The sequence below is a fragment of the Notothenia rossii genome (assembly GCF_949606895.1).
Source record: "Notothenia rossii genome assembly, chromosome: 2".
Taxonomy (NCBI): domain Eukaryota; kingdom Metazoa; phylum Chordata; class Actinopteri; order Perciformes; family Nototheniidae; genus Notothenia; species Notothenia rossii.
Genome location: NC_136904.1, coordinates 39,692,698 through 39,711,653, shown reverse-complemented (window position 1 = coordinate 39,711,653; position 18,956 = coordinate 39,692,698). Strand labels below are relative to the sequence as shown.

Below are 18,956 nucleotides of genomic sequence, written 5' to 3'. Positions count from 1 at the left end.
TATATATATATATATATATATATATATATATATATATATATATATATACAGGACTGTCTCAGAAAATTAGAATATTGTGATAAAGTTCTTTATTTTCTGTAATGCAATTAAAAAAACAAAAATGTCATACATTCTGGATTCATTACAAATCAACTGAAATATTGCAAGCCTTTTATTATTTTAATATTGCTGATTATGGCATACAGCTTAAGAAAACTCAAAAATCCTATCTCAAAAAATTAGAATAGTTCCTCAGACCAAGTAAAAAAAAAAGATTTATAACAGCAAAACACAATCAAACATTTGAAAATGTCCATTAATGCACTCAGTACTTGGTTGGGAATCCTTTTGCACGGATTACTGCATCAATGCGGCGTGGCATGGAGGCAATCAGCCTGTGGCATTGCTGAGGTGTTATGGATGCCCAGGATGCTTCAATAGCGGCCTTTAGCTCATTAGCATTGTTGGGTCTGGTGTCTTTCAGCTTCTTCTTCACAATACCCCACATATTCTCTATGGGGTTCAGGTCAGGGGAATTTGCAGGCCAATCGAGGACAGTAATGCCATGGTCAGTACACCAGTTACTGGTGGTTTTGGCACTGTGGGCAGGTGCCAGATCATGCTGGAAAAGGAATTCCTCATCTCCATAGAGCTTTTCAGCAGACGGAAGCATGTAGTGCTCTAAAATCTCTTGGTACACAGCTGCATTTACTCTGGGCTTGATGAAACACAGTGGACCAACACCAGCAGCTGACATGGCTCCCCAAACCATCGCTGACTGTGGGAACTTCACACTGGATTTCAAGCAACTTGGATTTTGCTCCTCTCCAGCCTTTCTTCAGACTCTGGCGCCTTGACTTCCAAATGAAATACAAAACTTGCTTTCGTCTGAAAAGAGGACTTTGGACCACTGTGCAACTGTCCAGTGCTTCTTTTCCTTAGCCCAAGTCAGACGCCTCTTCCGTTGTCTTGAGTTCAGAAGTGGCTTGACCATGGGAATACGGCTATTGTAGCCCATTTCCCGGACACGTCTGTGAACAGTGACTTTTGATACCTGGACTCCAGCTTCAGTCCACTGTCTTTGAAGCTCCCCCAAATTCTGGAAGCGACTCTTCTTCACAATGCTGTTAAGGCTGCGGTCATCTCTCTTGGTTGTGCAGCGTTTCCTGCCACATTTCCCCCTTCCAACAGACTTTTTGTGGATGTGCTTTGAAACTGCACTCTGTGAACAGCTTGCTCTTTGAGAAATTTCTTTTTGTGTCTTACCCTCCTGATGGAGGGTGTCAATGACGGTCCTCTGGACAGCAGTCAGATCAGCAGTCTTCCCCATACTTGTGATTTAGTTTACTGAACCAAGCTGAGTGTTTTTCAAGGCTCAGGAAACCCTTGCAGGTGTTTCGAGTTAATTAGACGATTCAAGTGATTCGTTGAACACCCTACTAGTATACTTTTTCATGATATTCTAATATTTAGAGATAGGATATTTGAGTTTTCTTAAGCTGTATGTCATAATCAGCAATATTAAAATAATAAAAGGCTTGCAATATTTCAGTTGATTTGTAATGAATCCAGAATGTATGACATTTTTGTTTTTTTAATTGCATTACAGAAAATAAAGAACTTTATCACAATATTCTAATTTTCTGAGACAGTCCTGTATATATATATATATATATATATATATATATTATTATATAATACTTCCCAAAAAAATGAATCGGAAAATCTATTAAATTCAACTGATTGTACAGACTGATAAAATATGCTACCGAGTAAATGTACCGGATCATTTATTCAGCAGGCTAACGAAGTTAGGATATCTAATTAACAGTATACAGAGGGGCCACATTCACTTTATCTAACTATTTGTAGCAATTCATATTTTAATTGACACTATGAATGTCCATTATATGGCCTCATATATAATCATAATAAAATATTGTTCATCTTTTAAAATCAAAATATTGTTATTTAAAATAACCAACAGTCAAACTTTTCAATGGAACAGGCACATGCAGTAAATGTAATGTTCTAAAAAACACCTACTGTGATGCACATTTGTGGAGTGACAAAACTCTTTCCGGCTTTTGTTAGAAAAAACTTAAAGTCACCACTTTGTTTCGCCACTTTTATTGTATTGGGTTTTGCAGAAAACAATAAGATATTTATAGGCAAAACTAACTGCCATTTATGTATGAAAAATGGCTTTGTCCGAGAGACAGTATAATAGACTGTATTATGAATACTTTAATAGACATATATATATATAGCTATTAGTGGTTTACGATAATTATCGGTCCGATATTAGGAATTATGACGTCATCCCGATAAACCCGATAAAAGTATTAATAGTCCTGATAATATAAAATATATTTTTTGGGTAAAAAAAAGAAAAAGATACTGCGGTGTGGGTGGATTGGGATGAGGGGCGCTTGTTTTTCACTCGGCTCCTCCCGTCTTGCCAGTACTGTGGTATTAGTGGTTTAGGAAGTGGGGAGTTTTTCACAAATCCAGCGCTCCCTAACTCATGCCTGCCTGTGACGTAAATGGTGTGCGGCCGTGAAGCCAGGACACAGTAAACAAACATGTTGTCGGTAGTATGGGACTATTTCAAAGTTTCAGAGTTAGATAGTTCGCTTGCTATTTGTATTAACAAATGCAATGCAGAAGTTCCACGAGGAGGGAAAAAGGCAACGAGCTCTAATACTTCCAACCTGATTACTCACCTGAAACATCGCCATCGCTACGATGTGTTAAAAGCGTACGAAGATGCCTGCGCTGCTAAACTAGCGGCGAATCCAAAGCCAGCTGCAAAGGCACCAGGGCTTTTTATTTGGGAAGATAAATATGGTCACTTTGAAGAGTCAAAACTGTTCTTGGCTTTGCTTTGTTCATAGTAGTAATGCTCATGTCATTTGCTCACTACTAGTCTTTTTTTTACCACCAGGTCTACAAAAACTACAGGTACATTTAATATATATATATATAATATTATTATCGTTTATCGGTATCGGTATCAGTCTTGAGAAGCAGGAAGTTATCGGTATCGGTTTCAAAAAACCAATATCGTGCATCCCTAATAGTTATATTTACCTTTGTGCATCTAGGATTTGCGCAGTTTGATTTTTCGAAACAATGGGGGCACTGTCTTTTTGTGGATCCACCTGGCATCGTTGCTACATTATGAACAAAACCAAAACATCATATGTATCACATATAGTTATTGGCATGACACAAAACAAAAATTCTTCCATATAACCATGTATGATTACTAAAGTCAAATTATATAATCCAAATGATGTTGATTGTATTCAACTTCAAAATAATGTTAAGTGTGATATCAAAGTTAAATTATTAGCACTTTAAAATTCACAAATTCCAGTGTAATATCATAAAGTAACTTTCAATTTCTGGTAATAGTCAGTACGTATTGTGTAATCTTTTTTTGGCGCGATAAGATGTTTTCTATTAGCTATCATCATAAACCTCAAATCATGTTTGTTCATAAAATGTATCTGTTATTGTGTGATATAATGTTGTGCACCGCCAGAAGTGTTAAGTCAGTCATGTTTCATGTTGTTTATTTTGTATGGTTTTTCACTTCCTGTTTTGTTTTTGTCACGTCTCATTTCAGTTTTATTTCGTATATGGCTTCGCCCTCTAAGGCTATCAATATTGGGTAATCCCCCTGCGCCCCCGCGCAGCACTGAAACACTTGTAGTCCACGCCCACCCGCAAGGTGGGCCCCACCCTCGGGCCTCCTTCCGGTATAAATAGGAAGGAGGCCCGGCAATCTGCTCCCTCTTTTTTTCAGCAAACCAGCACAGTTACTGAAGCACAGCAATTGAGAATCATCATGAGCAACAACTGCGTCCGTGATTGTCCCTCATGTGGCTCTGGGTTCATAATGAGTTATGACCTGCAGAGATAAAAGCAGTATGCGAATCCTGCCGGGGGTCAGAGCACTCGTACGCGGCTCTAAACCAGCGGGTAGCATGCACACACTGCGCTCGTCTCCCCTCGGGCGACAGGAAGCAGAGAGCGGACACTCTTGCTGCTGCGGCCGAGGAGGACGATTGGCCCGTCCAGGCTTACGAGCCCGCGGACGGGGCCTCGTGTCCCTGGGGCAGAGTGCCGGGCAGGAGTCCAAAGCAACTCCTGCCCCGCCTCCCTCCACGGTTCACCCCTCCCTCCTCTCCCCGGACGGGGGAGACAGAGTCCGTCACCACAGCGCGGCGGCGTCTGTTACGGAGACGGCCAGAAAAGTGCTACTGGACGCTCCAATCAGCCCGTACGGGCTGTTCGGACCCCAGTTCCACGCCATGGTGGAGTCCATGAAGACGGCCGCGGAACAGGCGGACGGCATTCGCCAGCATGTCAGCTGGCTCCAGCCTGCTGAGTGCCCACAGCGGCACCAACGCCGCAGCAACCGCGGCGTCCACGCCGGCCACAGGAGGCAGCAACCGCCTCGGCGTCAGACTCGCCCTTTGGTGGCTGCATGGGCTCCGTCCCACGTCTCCGCTCCCCCGCCACCCCAGAGACAGGGTCTCCCGGCGGCGAGTCAAAGGGGAGTGAGGCTCCCCCGCTCCTGGTCTGCTCCGCGAGAGCCTCCGAGGAAGCGGAGCCGGTAATTAAGCCGGCTGCCACTAATCTGTTGATTAAGTAGACAGCAGGGCTCACTGCAGAAGCCTGCTGGTTTTAACCTACCGGTTAATAACCTGCAGAGCTCGCGGCATTTTTCTCACCGAGATACGCCTCCTACACACGGTCATAATAACCCATGAGCGCCGTTATAACGCCTCATGTGGACATAACTGCACACACCTCCACTCATCCCCTGAGCGTGTACACGCCTCATGATGACAGCCGGAGTGAAACGCAGCGTGTGAAGGCTTCCTCGCAGCCCTTTCGCCTCACGGGCAGCGGCGGCGAGGGCAACGGCATTGCTCGTCACCATGACGACCATTATAGCACATCACAGAGAAGCCAGAACGGGGGAATGAGCAGTATTCCAGGCTGAGTGCCCCCAGTGGCAGCGCCCGAAGCGCCACGGCGCCTAGGGATTGCTGCAGAAGCCTGCTGGTTTTAACCTATCGGTTAATAAACTGCAGAGCTCGCTAATTAAGCCGGCTGCCACTAATCTGTTGATTAAGTAGACAGCAGGGCTCGCTGCAGAAGCCTGCCGGTTTTAACCTCGGTTAATAACCTGCAGAGCTCGCGGCATTCCTCTCTCCGAGATACGCCTCCTACACACGGTCATAATAAACGCATGAGCGCCGTTATATAACGCCTCATGTGGGCAGCACTGCACATACCTCCATTCATCCCCTGAGCGTGGACGCTCCTCATGATGAGAGTCGGAGTGAGACGCAGCGTGTGGAGGCTCCCGCGCAGCCCTTTCGGTCCAGGCCCACCTTGGGTTGCCTCATGCCCAGGGGCGGCGGCAGGGGGAGCTAGGGGGTGCTGAAGCACCCCCCAGGATTGCCAAAGCACCCCCAAGAAATATGTTTATTTATTTATTTATTTTTTATTAAATTAAATTATAACAATTATTGATTACATCAATGCAAATGTGAAACAAACAAATGTTTGACCAAAAACATAAAGCCAACCCAGTTGATATGATTAGGCCAATGGCCAGACTTCCTGTTAGCTGGAGCGCCAAATTATTTGCTAACAGCAAAGTGACAAATGGATCATTTTTTAGTCCTTAAACGTCCACGTGTGGACACTCAATCAAAACCACCTGAAAGCGAGATGGATTCTGCACATAATAGGCCTTGTGAGTACAAGTAGCTTACTTCTGGCTCTCTGTGTTTCATTCAAGCTCTGCTCTGTGTGTGTGTGTGGCACGAGCCATTTTGTGTGCGTGCGCGAGCACCGGTGGGTCTCTACCGGAGATCGTTGTGGTTAGCATCTGCTGCTAGCTAGCCAAGCTAACGGATATAAGGAGCTTTTACAACAACAAGGTGGAGGAAGAACTCTCTCCCATCAGACTGAGAGTCTCAGATAACCTCAGCTCAGGTGAAGTAAAGGACTCTCAGTGTTTAGTCTAGTTATCTCAGTGGGTCTCAAACGGTTTGTTTTAAAAGGGGAGTGATTTGTAAAATATCTATAAAGAAATAGTAAATCTGTTTACAGTTCTGTTTCATATGTATGTTGAGAGATGTATCCATAGATCTCTTCATTATGCTCTTGTTAGAAATTAAAATCAATGTTTTAATGGGGAAATGTAGTTTAAACATGCCGTCAGTTTTAATGCTCTTTTATACTGAAAAACCAGAAATTCTTGTGCACAAGCAGTTAAGCTTTTATTCTGAAAAACCTTCATCTACGGTTAGCATTTAGCATGTGGCTAATATACGATTTCCTAAAGAAGTGAATTTAGTAGCGAAATGACGTGGAGTGGTGAAAACCGAAGCCTACTGATTTAACGCTACAACTATAGATGTCGAGATACTACCATGCTGAATATTAAATGAAGGTACAGTTTATTTGAATACATTATTGTTTACAGACGAGAGTAGCATGTGACAACATCCGGAATGACCTGAAACCAAACGAGCCGAGAAGTATTTTTTAGAGTATTGATTACAGCGTTTAGAATGTGTTGCATGAAAAGTGATGAAAGAGAATATGAGGAGAAAAGGCGTGTTAAGCATATATTGAATGTGAAAAGAACCAATCCTCTGTTTAAATGCAACAACGGACATTGGAGACGAGGCGAGCCGGCTGGCGGGGAGGAGCCAGCAGAGGGTATATAACAGCACCGGAGGAGAGATCCTCCGCTTCTCTTTCCTAACGAGGAGCGGATCATAGCTGTTTGTCTGACTGAACAATATCATGCTTGTGACCAACCCACGCTTTTTTAAATTAAAGTACCCAATTGAACTTTCACAGAGACTCCATTTAGTCTCCTTTTAAAGCTTCTCTCCTGGACGGGAGAATAACGAACACAGTTTACACTCTCAAAGTGCACCAGATTGATGCTTTTAACTTCAATATTTAAAAAAAAATCTGCCCGGGGGGACCCCACTAGAGGAGGTGAGGACCCTCCTAGAGGAGGTGAGGTCCACTCCCCAGTTGTAAAAATAGTACTTTACCCCTGCTTACACCTATATGCCGTGAGCTGATTACCGAGCCTTCATTGTAACAGTCGCGGGTACACTGTGTGCGTGTGGGGAGTGTTGCAGTCATACTTGCCAACCTTGAGACCTCAGAAATCGGGAGCATTTCAAAATGCAAAATAGTTAGATTAACATTAACATGCTTATATTGCAGTTCTAAGTGCAATGCCTTGCGGCCTGTAGCACCATCCTTGATGGAGCATATGTGTGGGCAGGAAAGGAGTGAGCAAAGAGTAGAGTAGTTGTCGATTTTTGTTCTATTTTCTGTGACTATCTGCCTCACCCTCTCAGACTTTCAGTTGTGCGCGCTACTAAAGAGACGTGTTACCATGGAAACCAAACAATGGTGTAGCTTGAAGTATTATTTGAGTTATTTGAAGTATTAAAGTAACGTGTTATGGCAGGAAAGTTCAATCTGGTATATTCATTTTAATGTCACCTTATATACTTGTGATTTCTGCATTGAGTGACTTCTGCCTAGCAGATACCAAGAAGAAGCCCCTAGGGTCTCTCTGTTAATTATCAATAGTCCTTGCAATTAACAGGGGAAGTCCCAGATACATTTTCAGATAATGTAGTTAAAGTCTTGTAGAATTAATGTTTATCTCCTACACATCCTGCAGGCCTTGAGACTTGGGTCACCCAGCAGTAAATGAGATAAAGGTCCTTTTGAGCTTATCAATAAAATGTATTCATTCCTAGTAAGCTGACTTTGGGGTGAAGGGAAGTTCAGGGAAGCCATTAAGCGATAAGAACAATTAACTTCTGTTAAAGATACATGATACGATGTTTGTGTGTTGAGGATGTTTAGGGGGAATGAGTATGTGTCCTGTCAAAGAGTCCTCTGTCATGACTCCAAATCATTGATTGGGGGATCTGCCTAAGGGCAGAGGGACAGAAACACACACACACACACACGCACACAGAAGCAACAGATGGAATCAACAAACTGACTTACTACCTGGGATCCCGCCCAGAAGGGAAACCGACCAATGGAACACGGCCAACTCACTGTCTAGCTCGCTCAGAAGTGAACTCTGTGTATAAAGGTTGTGATCATTTTGAAGATCGGCGCTCTTGTTTTTGACTTGCCGTTCCTGAGACGTGTCTCACACGGGGTTAGAACCTGAGCCCGGACTACTCTGCAGAGTGCTTCGTGATTCGGTGATGTATTTGTATGTTTTACCATTAAAGCAGATTATTGTTTAACCCTTATCCTGGCTGCTTTGAATTTTTCCTTCTTTTGAGAACCCGCTCATATAGGAACGGCGCGGAGCAGAGATTCTGCCCCAACAAATAGTGTTTCCCCGACGTGATGACGTCATGAAGTGGTGACGTCATGAGTAGGGTCTTTGAGAGGAAAATAAGCAGCCAGCGGTTGAATGGTCCGGAGAAGAGGCCTAGAATAATCTCTGACAACTAAAACGAGGATCCTACAATTGAAAGGTGAGCAGACAAGCCTGTTTCTATCAAAGGTCTGTAATTGGCTAAACTAAATTTTAGAGTTGTCAGAGACATATTCCGGTGTCATAGTTGTTGCGGTGGAATATACAAATACATATTTTAGATAGGTAGGAAAGTTATATAACATAAAAGTGAATCAACGAGGTATGTAAGACGAAGGTGAAAGGCCCCGTACTTTTTTCAGAAAGGAGACGGCTGAAGACTCGTTGGGGGACGTCCAGTGACCGTTTTCAGACGGCATCCAGGTGACAAATCTGAATAACAATTCTTAGGTTCATAGGAATCGAAGTTGAGTTATAAGTAAAATCCAAAGAAGAGTAACGCAACCTTCAAAAAGCAATTTTGAAGTGACCGGACCTCATTAATCCTTTGTTCTGTGGGGGTTGAATCTATAAAGCCAAACGTCACGATAAAGAGTTCTGTAAGCCTGGGTTACGACTCCATGTCAGCGTCACATCGTTGAAAGACGGTGTTGAAGCGCGCTGAGAGGCTTGCTAAACTTGTTGGAATAAACATCGGACAATAAAAGCTGAATAGACTGTACGGGGAATTTTTTATACATATAAAAGTGAATCAGCAAGTATTTCAGCGAAGGGTATTGAGTCTCTAACGGCCCGTCTACACTACAGGCATGAACAAATCTTGAAGCTGGGCGTGTCTGAAGCTTGGCGATTGTTTGCGAGCAACCAATCACATGAATCTCCCGCCCCCGAAATACAAAGCAATAGCAATGTTAAAACGAAGTAAATTGGATATAAACTCTCCAAACAGGCGAAAAAACTATCAGTTTCACCCACTGTCTCTGCCACCTCCCTCCATGCCTGGTTCCTCCGGTTTGTATCCCGGTAAATAGTTCCGGTCTTAAAGAACCGGGTGATTTGCTACCGTAATATCTCGTTTGGAATATGAGGAAATGAACTGCGGTCTGGCTCTCCCAGCTTGCACGCGGTTTGATTGGCTGCGCTTGCACTGGCGGGATTTGCATAAACGGGATTTGATTGGCTGATGCCAAGCATCGAGCCTCAAAAGTTGAACATTGTTCAACTTTTGATGCCGATAGATGCTCGTGATGCTTGCAAAGCCATGCCATGCTCCCCACAATGCAGTTCGGCGAAGATTAAAAATCTTCTACGTCACTCCATTCCAGTGAATGGGCGAAGCGTTGAAAGCATTTTTTCATGCCTGTAGTGTAGACGTACCGTAACGGCTGGAAGGGTATAGAGTCCCTGGCCTAGTGGAGGTATGGGAGTCCTCACAGGCTATACTTGCTGGGGAAGCCAAGTAGAGTATTGAGTCTCTATCCATGGCTAAAGTGAATAACAAATCTGAGGTTCATAGGAACCAAAAGGTGCGTTATAAGTCTGTTGGGTTTAAACTCCCATTCTGTTGAAAGAAATATCGCATCTTAAAAGCTGGACAGACAGTAAGAAGGATATATTTCTTGTGAATAAATAGAATATATTATTGAACATGAAACAGGCTAAGTCAGATGAATAGATACGAAGTCATAATGAAGGGAGAATTTTAACGAGAGGAGCGTGAGTTAAGAGCTTACGAGACAAGTGAGTTCAAGCAGAAAAATTGAATAAAAGGATAGCAGAAGTGTTAATTGTTGAAAGAAGCCACCCTTTTCCTAAAGAGGCTGAGAGCTACAGCGGGGGAGAGAGAAGGGGGTGTCAGTATTTGTCTGTGAGAGTTCCCCCCACCTTTTTTCCTCTCGAGAGCAGCAGCAGCAGCCCGGAGGGTGTCTGCTTGCTTTTTTCGCTAATGCCTGAAGTTGGACTGAAATACATTGAAAATTAACAGATTAATGTGTGATTTGTGTGATATATTGAAATAAATAAGAAACAATGATTTGCTGCTATTTAAACATAGTCTTTGAGAACTGATTGATACCCTTGCATTGCGTTGTGAATTTTATGGTATTTGTCATTAAGTAAGGATTGTACTTAATTATACTTCAAGGACAATTATATTACATACAGTCACCTTAGGGGAAAGTAAAAAGAGGTTTACTGAGTATATGAAGTACATTAAATGTAAGGCTTTATTCAAATTAGATATAATCGGTGGATTTTTCCATCTAGAATACGACATGGAAAGAGGAGAATTTGTTAGACATGAAATAACGAACTCATTGGAAGAAATATATATTGTAATGTTATTTAGGAGTTGTTTTTTATCATATACAGTTACTCTCAGTTGATGGTTGTTTAAAGTAGATAGGAAACTGAAAACGTAAACGATCCACCACAATGGTGTTTTTTAGTTTATGAAGAAGGAGTAGAAAGTAAAAAGAAGGTTTTTGTAAGTTTGTCAGAGGGAATCTGTTAATGTTTAAGCATGACAGAGGTGCTGCACGAGGCTAAAAGCCATCTCACACAGTTGGAGAACAAAAGAGGTTTTGATGAGAGAAGCTTGGGCCGGCAGCTGCAGGGCGCAGAGAGGAAGAGAGAGAGAAAAGTCAGATGGTTTGAAGAAGTATAGAGAGAGTACAGGTTATATAGAGTTACTAATATTCGGAAAAAGGTCATATTGTTTTGTGAGTAACATAAAATAAGAATATATTTACTAGATATACGAACAACAGGCTTATCTAGGTTAACAGAACATTGCTATTAACCAGTTTCAGCTGCAACTATCCTGTCTTTGTTCTAAAGAGAACATACGTTGCATTTACAATTAATATTAAGAAAAGTTCACAATAGATACCATTAAAGACCGTTTGGGATTAATAGGACGAGTTTGTCATAAACATTCGTGCTTAGATGGAATAAAAGTGTTGAGAGATGTTCTCAAAAATGGGAGTTTTCACAATGTTTTTAGTTTTTATTGAAACAATTAAGTAATAAGGACAGAAAAATGTTCCGTGATGATTTATTTAGGTTTCAGCTTTAGTAATAATGAAGATTACATTTTGTAATAATTCCTTTAAGTGTTCCAAAAATATATTCATTAACTGTAGTCAGATTACTTGTTTTAAATATATAGCGCTGGATACAGTTAGTTTTGTATTCTGTTACAAATCTAACCATGCTTGTAACACACAACTTAGATAAACAATTTGAAAAGAATAGAATAAGCAAGAAGATTAAAGATGAATCTATAGTGGTTAAGAAAAGTTTTTTGTTTTGCCTATTAACTTAGAACTGAAGTAATGAAGAATAGGAAGACTGTTACCATTAATGGGTTTAACATTCACATGTTTCAGCATTCCTGACCATATAGACACTCAGCTGTTTTATTTTGTAACCCGCTGGGGGAGAGATTTACATTGAGTTTTTCTCAGTAGCTGATTTGCTGTGATTACAGCAGCATTGGATAGTTGTGCGCCACCTTTGGGTTGTACTCTGAATCAGTGTGTTGGGGAAAAGCTGCTCATTGCAAACAGAAGAACTGTGCAAAGAACACATCTCAAAGGAGGTTTTGACAATTTGCTTGTGCCTCGTTGTCAAGGCAACCGTGGTGTGAAGAGGTACTGCAGTTTTTGGGGATTTCTGTGGTACAGAGGACAACGTGTGTCTGCTGATTGTATCACATTGATCCAGAGGTCCCTTCCCCCTCAGGACATCCCAATGCCAGAGAGAGTTTCCTTGGAGCCCACTGACCAGGGCCGGTTCTAGCTTTTTGGGGGCCCTGCCACTGACTACAGCTGAAGAGGACAATGAATCATTGACTGTTCTCAATATGACAAGATCAAGAGACAGGCTGGTCTCAGTCTGTTCAGACTCTGACAGCATAACTGTGCAAGAGTTTATCAGAAGGTGGTGTAGAACGATATGCTTAGTGTTTAGGAAGGGAGGCTGATTGTTTAATGATGGTCTGGAATGCTGAAAAGAATAAAGTTCAATATCCTTGTTTGGCAAACAAGACATCTGATTATTATGTCACACATGATAGATCTTGACATAGTGACTAGCTATGGGTAAACGTGTGGACGTTATAGCATTATTATCATGAACTAAAAATAAATAGGGAAATAGTATCTGGTTAAAGATGAATGGATTTCATATCCTAGAGAGGATTAGTTATATTGTGAATACTTCACAAGGTATTTACTAATGTATTTTGAAGAACAAATAACAAGAACACAAGTCCAGTTTTTTTTTGTTTCTCGATTAAATTGTCCATTAAAAAACTGTTCAGCTTAGGTCTAGCTTTAGACTTTGATAGTAAAAGAGTATTTAGGCTTATTTTTGTATATCTGACATTTTTTAAATATGTTGGCTATTCACTAGATAGAAAGATGGCATTACTCTCCATTTGTTAAGAACATTTCTGAAGATTAAATATTTGTTTCATTCCTGATATTCCTATTTTAGGATGTAATTTTAGAGTAACAAGGCTGATGCTGAAATTGGAAAATATGTTAGTGGTTTGCATGATGTAAACAAAAAAAGGTTTTGTTTGTTCAACCTCCAGTTAGATCTGAAACAGTAATAATGATTGATTTGGCCAAAGCTTAGTTTAACATCCTGATGTAACATTATGAGGTATGTTCACTTCTAAGGGTAAACAAATTGATAAAATTGATTATTATTATTATTGATTAATTTGGAATATTAATTCAAAAGGCCGTTTTCTGCAGGTTCACTTAAGAATGCCTTGCATGAACTTTTGTCAGGTATTGTGTTTCCTAGGGGCGGTATATTAATAAAGTGTATTGATAATTTGTTTGTTAAACATCTGAAGAAAATGATGCTGCGAACACGAGAAAAACTTTGTTGCATTGGTTGACATCAACGCAATGATGTCACTAGTACAACTCCAGCTAGTAGAATATTAAAGTCTCTGCAGAGCACGACACATGGCCAATGAAACTGAGACCAAATGACCTTTGACCCTGACTGACAGTGTGACTTGAGAAAAGCACTATCAATGACAGACTCTGGGGCTGACCGAACTTGACTTTACAACCTGACAGTGTGACTGTGAATGGAATGCCGGCATGTGATCAGTGCAACTGCATGATTCTAAAACAATAACTAACCGAGCATGTCTTTGGACTAACATATTATTTTGGAGCTCCAAGGGAAACATAGGTTTCCTAAAAATTCTGCAAAAGGGGGAAACCACATGTGACCCGTTTCTAATTCCCACAGGAGTTGGCGGGTTTGCAAATGTAAAACTCAAACTAAAATCTAAATATTATGTTTCTTTTAGGACTGCCAGCTGGAAATGAACACTTATTTTCCCCGGAGTGTTTACTGTGAAAAATGATGGATGTACTTTTGTGAATGATGTTTGGTATTTTCTTATAACCACTGGTTACCTGAAGGTTTTCTTCCCATACAGGATTTTGTTACACATGTGTACATGTGTAAAAAGGGGGAGTGTGGGATATTTTCATTTAGGGACTGGAAGAAACCTGCCGCCCCAACTCAGATGTTCAATCTGACCATTGATTGACAGTTTTAGATTTAACCTGCTCCATATCTGGGGATAAGATAATGTTTGATTAATGTTGACATGTTTCTAATATGGATTGAGTTATAACAGGTAACACAGATGCAGAATCAGTGGCCAAGGGGCTACTGAGAGAGGTAATTCCAGAATGAGAATGAGAAGGTGAACTGTGATAATGAAAACTATTTTCTAATATTTCAACAGGTATTAAAGTAACTGAGGTTTGAAATGTAGAAAGAACATATTACAGCTAAGTTAAAACATAGTAATGTAATGAGATAGAATTTAATTTAGACAACATCTTGTAACTAGCCTGGTAAATAAGTAAAAGCCATAGACTGTTTAGATCATTATTGGGATGTACATTTAATTTAAATTCATAATGGAAAGACATTTGATGACAGTATGTTGGATTTCTGTATTCATTTTTCAGCTTGATAATATCCAAGCAGTGACAGGTAGAAGCAGTATCACCAGGAAATTATTCACTTTGTCAGTATCATGATTTTAGTTGTTTTTAATCCATAACATTAGTGTGTTCCATTACCAGAGACATTAGCAGTTCATATTATATTTAGATTTTAAATAGGATCTCAAGGATTTCATTTAAAATAACACAGATGCTTGTCAGAAATTCAGAGCTATTGAGATATGTTATTTAGTTCACCTGAAGATGTTGGGGTTTATTTTGTTGACACAGGCCAAGTATTAGAATTCTGAAGCGGCCTACCAGTGGTGGGTCAAACACCTGAGGGCCCAGAAGCCCTGAGCGTAGACTTGAGGGGTGGGTATCAGATTTCTCCACACAGGTTGCTGACGCCAAAAGGGGGACCCGAGGAGCAGGAGGCCGACACAGCGGAGTTCGTCTGGCTGAAGGTGGCTCAACCCCAGGTTCTCCGGCCTCTACAGAGTGACCCAGAGGACACCTCATGCCGTCCGCCGAGGAGCAAAGGGGGACATCTGGTACTACTGAAGCCAGTGTGCGGCGAGGAAATCACCGGCTAGGACCATGGAGGACATCAGGACGGACCTGGCTATCGTCAACGAGGACATCCCTACAGCAGACGACTCGGAAGCTGTCATCGGCGGACTGGAGGAGAAGGACCTCGCGGACATCCCTACAGCAGACGACTCGGAAGCGGCTGTCAGCAGGCTGGGGGACTTCTCGAGGCAGCAGAGGAGTCTACTTCTCTCTGATCAGATTCATCAGTTCCACCTTTGAAGGAAAGGCCGCATCTCCCCCTCCCTATCAGCTGCCCTTGTTGGCGTTTTCCGCTGAGGGGGGGGGGGGGGGGGGGGGGGGGGCCCTGAGGATTCAACAACACGCAAGGATGCTGCTTTCTGGCACTCAGGTTCACACTCTGATAGTTCCTTCACTAACATGAAAAGTTGTGTTCTGTTCCCAAAGGTTTAATGTTGGGGGACAGACACAGTAGCAAAGAATGACAGTAGTTGTGTTTCAAATGTCTTATGTGTGTTGGTCTCGGGGGGTGAGACCAAAAGGGGGAATTGAAGTATTATTTGAATTATTTGAAGTATTAAAGTAACGTGTTATGGCAGGAAAGTTCAATCTGGTATATTCATTTTAATGTCACCTTATATAGAATGTGTGTTAAACTTGTGATTTCTGCATTGAGTGACTTCCGCCTAGCAGATACCAAGAAGAGGCCCCTAGGGTCTCTCTGTTAATTATCAATAGTCCTTGCAATTAACAGGGGAAGTCCCAGATACATTTTCAGATAATGTAGTTAAAGTCTTGTAGAATTAATGTTTATCTCCTACACATCCTGCAGGCCTTGAGACTTGGGTCACCCAGCATTAAATGAGATAAACGTCCTTTTGAGCTTATCAATAAAATGTATTCATTCCTAGTAAGCTAACTTTGGGGTGAAGGGAAGTTCAGGGAAGCCATTAAGCGATAACAATTAACTTCTGTTAAAGATACATGATACGATGTTTGTGTGTTGAGGATGTTTAGGGGGAATGAGTATGTGTCCTGTCAAAGAGTCCTCTGTCATGACTCCAAATCATTGATTGGGGGATCTGCCTAAGGGCAGAGGAACAGAAACACACACACACACACGCACAGAAGCAACAGATGGAATCAACAAACTGACTTACTACCTGGGATCCCGCCCAGAAGGGAAACCAACAGGGACGTCGGAACTATTTTCTGGGGGGGGGTGCGGGATTTTTGCTGGGAGGGTCGGGGGGGAAACTCACACTATCAATGATTAACGAACTCGACACGTAGGCCTAATAGCCTAGGCCTATACATAACAGATATAGGCTACATAAACACACGCAGCATCTTAATTGTTACGAAAATGTATGAAACAAAATGAATTAATGAATTAATCAAGCCTTTATTAAGGAACATACTGTAGCCTAATAGGCGATAACATAGGCCTACAGCATTCAGAAAATCAACAGAATAATACAGCCTTTACGAACATAGGCCTAATGGAACATTCAGAAAAATAACGGTTTACTTTGCGCTCGTAAGGGCTTTTAAACTGTTCCAAAAGTAGACCTTCTCTCCGTTGTTCTGCTGATAAATTCTTTAAGCAGGGTCGAGACATCGCATTCATCGAGAAGGTCGCTATGCGCATTCATAATGGCCAAATGAGTGAGTCTCTCCTGCTTAATAGTATTGCGCAGCCACGTTTTCAACCTGCGCAACGCAGAGAACGAGCGCTCGGATGCCGCGACAGAAATGGGCAGAGCCAGACAGAGCTTTATGAGCCTCTCCGCTTCCGACAGCATGGAGCGGGATTGGGGCTGCAAGGTGTGCAGAATGGCCAATACATCCTGAATGGTTTTCACTTCTCGCCCCCTACACACGTCGCTCAGGATGTCCAGCTCAAGGCTTAGCTGCTCTCTTGAAAAGGAAGTCAGTTCCAGGGAACCCACATCCACTCGTTTCCCTTGGGCCGCCTGTAGAACTGCCTGCTCTCGCCCTGCAGCTACGCGGAGTCCTTCCTGGTCAAAGCGCCGCTCCACCTCTGTGCGCACCAAGTCCAGGGCCTCAAACAATTCCCTCTTCCACAGGCTTGGATATTCTTTAATAGTTAAATATAACAGTTAAACAACAACCAACAAATAGTTTCCATATGGGCTGCCTATTTAAGCTGGGTGGGTCAACCTTAAATTTTCAATTTAAATTCAAATTATGAATATGGTTTGTTATGAAAGTAGGCCTATACGTTATTTAGTCAGTTGATACCGTTGTAATGAATTATTAATTGCAGGCTAATTTCGCAAATAAGCGTACATGGATGTAGTACATTATTATGAACTATGATATCGTTTTCTATGGATAGATCAAATCTGTCCACAAATGCTGGAGAGCACGCTCTGTGTGCGTATTTGTTGCATTCTTTCAACATTACAGACCGATGAGCTTTATGATTAATTTTAAAATACTGTTGGCATTATTTATTTATTTATTTAGGCCTATTTATTTACCCTCGTTCTCCAACTCCCGTTCCTCCTCCTCCGCTGTATGGCGAAAACGCGCTGGGGTCTTGCTGGTGCGCACTGGATGAGGAGGCTTCAAGTTGTAGCGCTCTGTGTATTGTTTGGTCTTGGCCACAAGGTCAGCGAAGGTGTCATCTTGTCTGAGTGTGTTCAGTCGCTGGCAAAGAAGTTTGGCAGCTTCCATTGATCCAAGGGCTGTGACTTTGGTGCCTTGCAGTGACCGAGCCACGGATTCACATGGCGTAAACATGGTAACGCAGGCAAACAAACCAAAGACTGTGCGCGTAGTGGTGCCCTTTTTGAGCAATCCTGCCACTTTGGCACGCGTCTCCCCCTTGACAATCCTGTCACTCTCCAAGGTCCTAAATGTCTGCAGCATCTCTCCATAGCATGCCAGCAACCGTGACAGTGCCACAACTCTGACGCACCACCGAGTTGGGCACAGGGCAAGCAGGTTGATCACTTCTCCACATCCAAAAAGAGACTGGTATAACGTTTTTCTCTTTGCTGAATCATTAATCACAACTGTGACTTCCCGAACAAAGTTCAGTGTATCGGCAACAAGGCGCACTTCTTTTGCCACTTCTTGCAACACTAAATCCAGAGAGTGGTTTGCGCAGTGGACAAACAAGGAGTCAGGACATGTTTCCTTTAATCTTGCCTGCACTCCCTTGAACCTCCCTGACATGTTGCTGGCTCCATCAAAACAGTAGCCTTTCAGCTTCTCCAGCGGCAGATTTAGCCGAACAAGGACATCTTTAATGCACAGAAAAAGCATCTCGGCGGTTGTGTCTGGAGCGTTGTAAAAGCCCAGAAAGAAATTCTGGACTTCAAGATTGTCATCTGCAAATTGTATACTGCATGAGAACTGTTCTTTTCCACTGACGTCGGTGGTCCCATCAGCAGTTAAGCCGAAAAAAGGACTTTCGGATGCTTTGGCTACGATTTTCCTCTGGATGTCATGGGCAAACAGCTCCAGAACTTCCTTCTGGATGCTGCCCGACATCCAATTGTCCCTCCTCTTCATCCAGTTTTGCAGGTCAGGATCAGCGCGTACCCTCTCGACCACTAGCTGCCACAACACCCCATCCCGATTTGCAGCTCCTCTCAGAGGGAGTCCCTGGCGCCCCAGGAATCTCACGCTGTTGAAAACGAGCTCCAGCATTTTCCGGGCTGTTATTTGTTCTTTAGCAGCAGCCTCAGACAAAAGCGCATTAATTGGCGTAGTTTTCAATGCAGCCAATCTTTGAGTCGCATCTAAATGAATGCGTGTTTTCTCGTGGTCTCTGATTTTCTCCTTTGCTTTTCTCCAGTTTGAAAAGCCCGTATCTTTCAAAAACGGACTGTCAGCTTGTTCTGACCCGACCAACTTGCGCTTGACAGCTGACCTGCACACACCACACACAATGCCATCACTGACCGCGATGTATTCCAGCCACGGCCACTCTCTGAACCAGGCGGCCTTGCAGGAACGAGTAA

At 42.5% G+C, this 18,956-nt stretch overlaps 1 protein-coding gene across 1 annotated transcript; it reads right to left on the bottom strand.

Moving 5' to 3' along the window:
• Positions 1–16,508: 16,508 nt before the first annotated feature.
• Positions 16,509–18,642, bottom strand: LOC307029603 (zinc finger MYM-type protein 1-like; the record flags this gene model as incomplete). The annotated part of the gene is made up of 2 exons (XM_079665682.1): positions 16,509–17,059; positions 17,466–18,642. The coding sequence occupies 2 exons, from the start codon at positions 18,640–18,642 to the stop codon at positions 16,509–16,511; spliced, it is 1,728 nt and encodes a 575-aa protein (XP_079521808.1).
• Between the last annotated feature and the right edge of the window lie 314 nt (positions 18,643–18,956).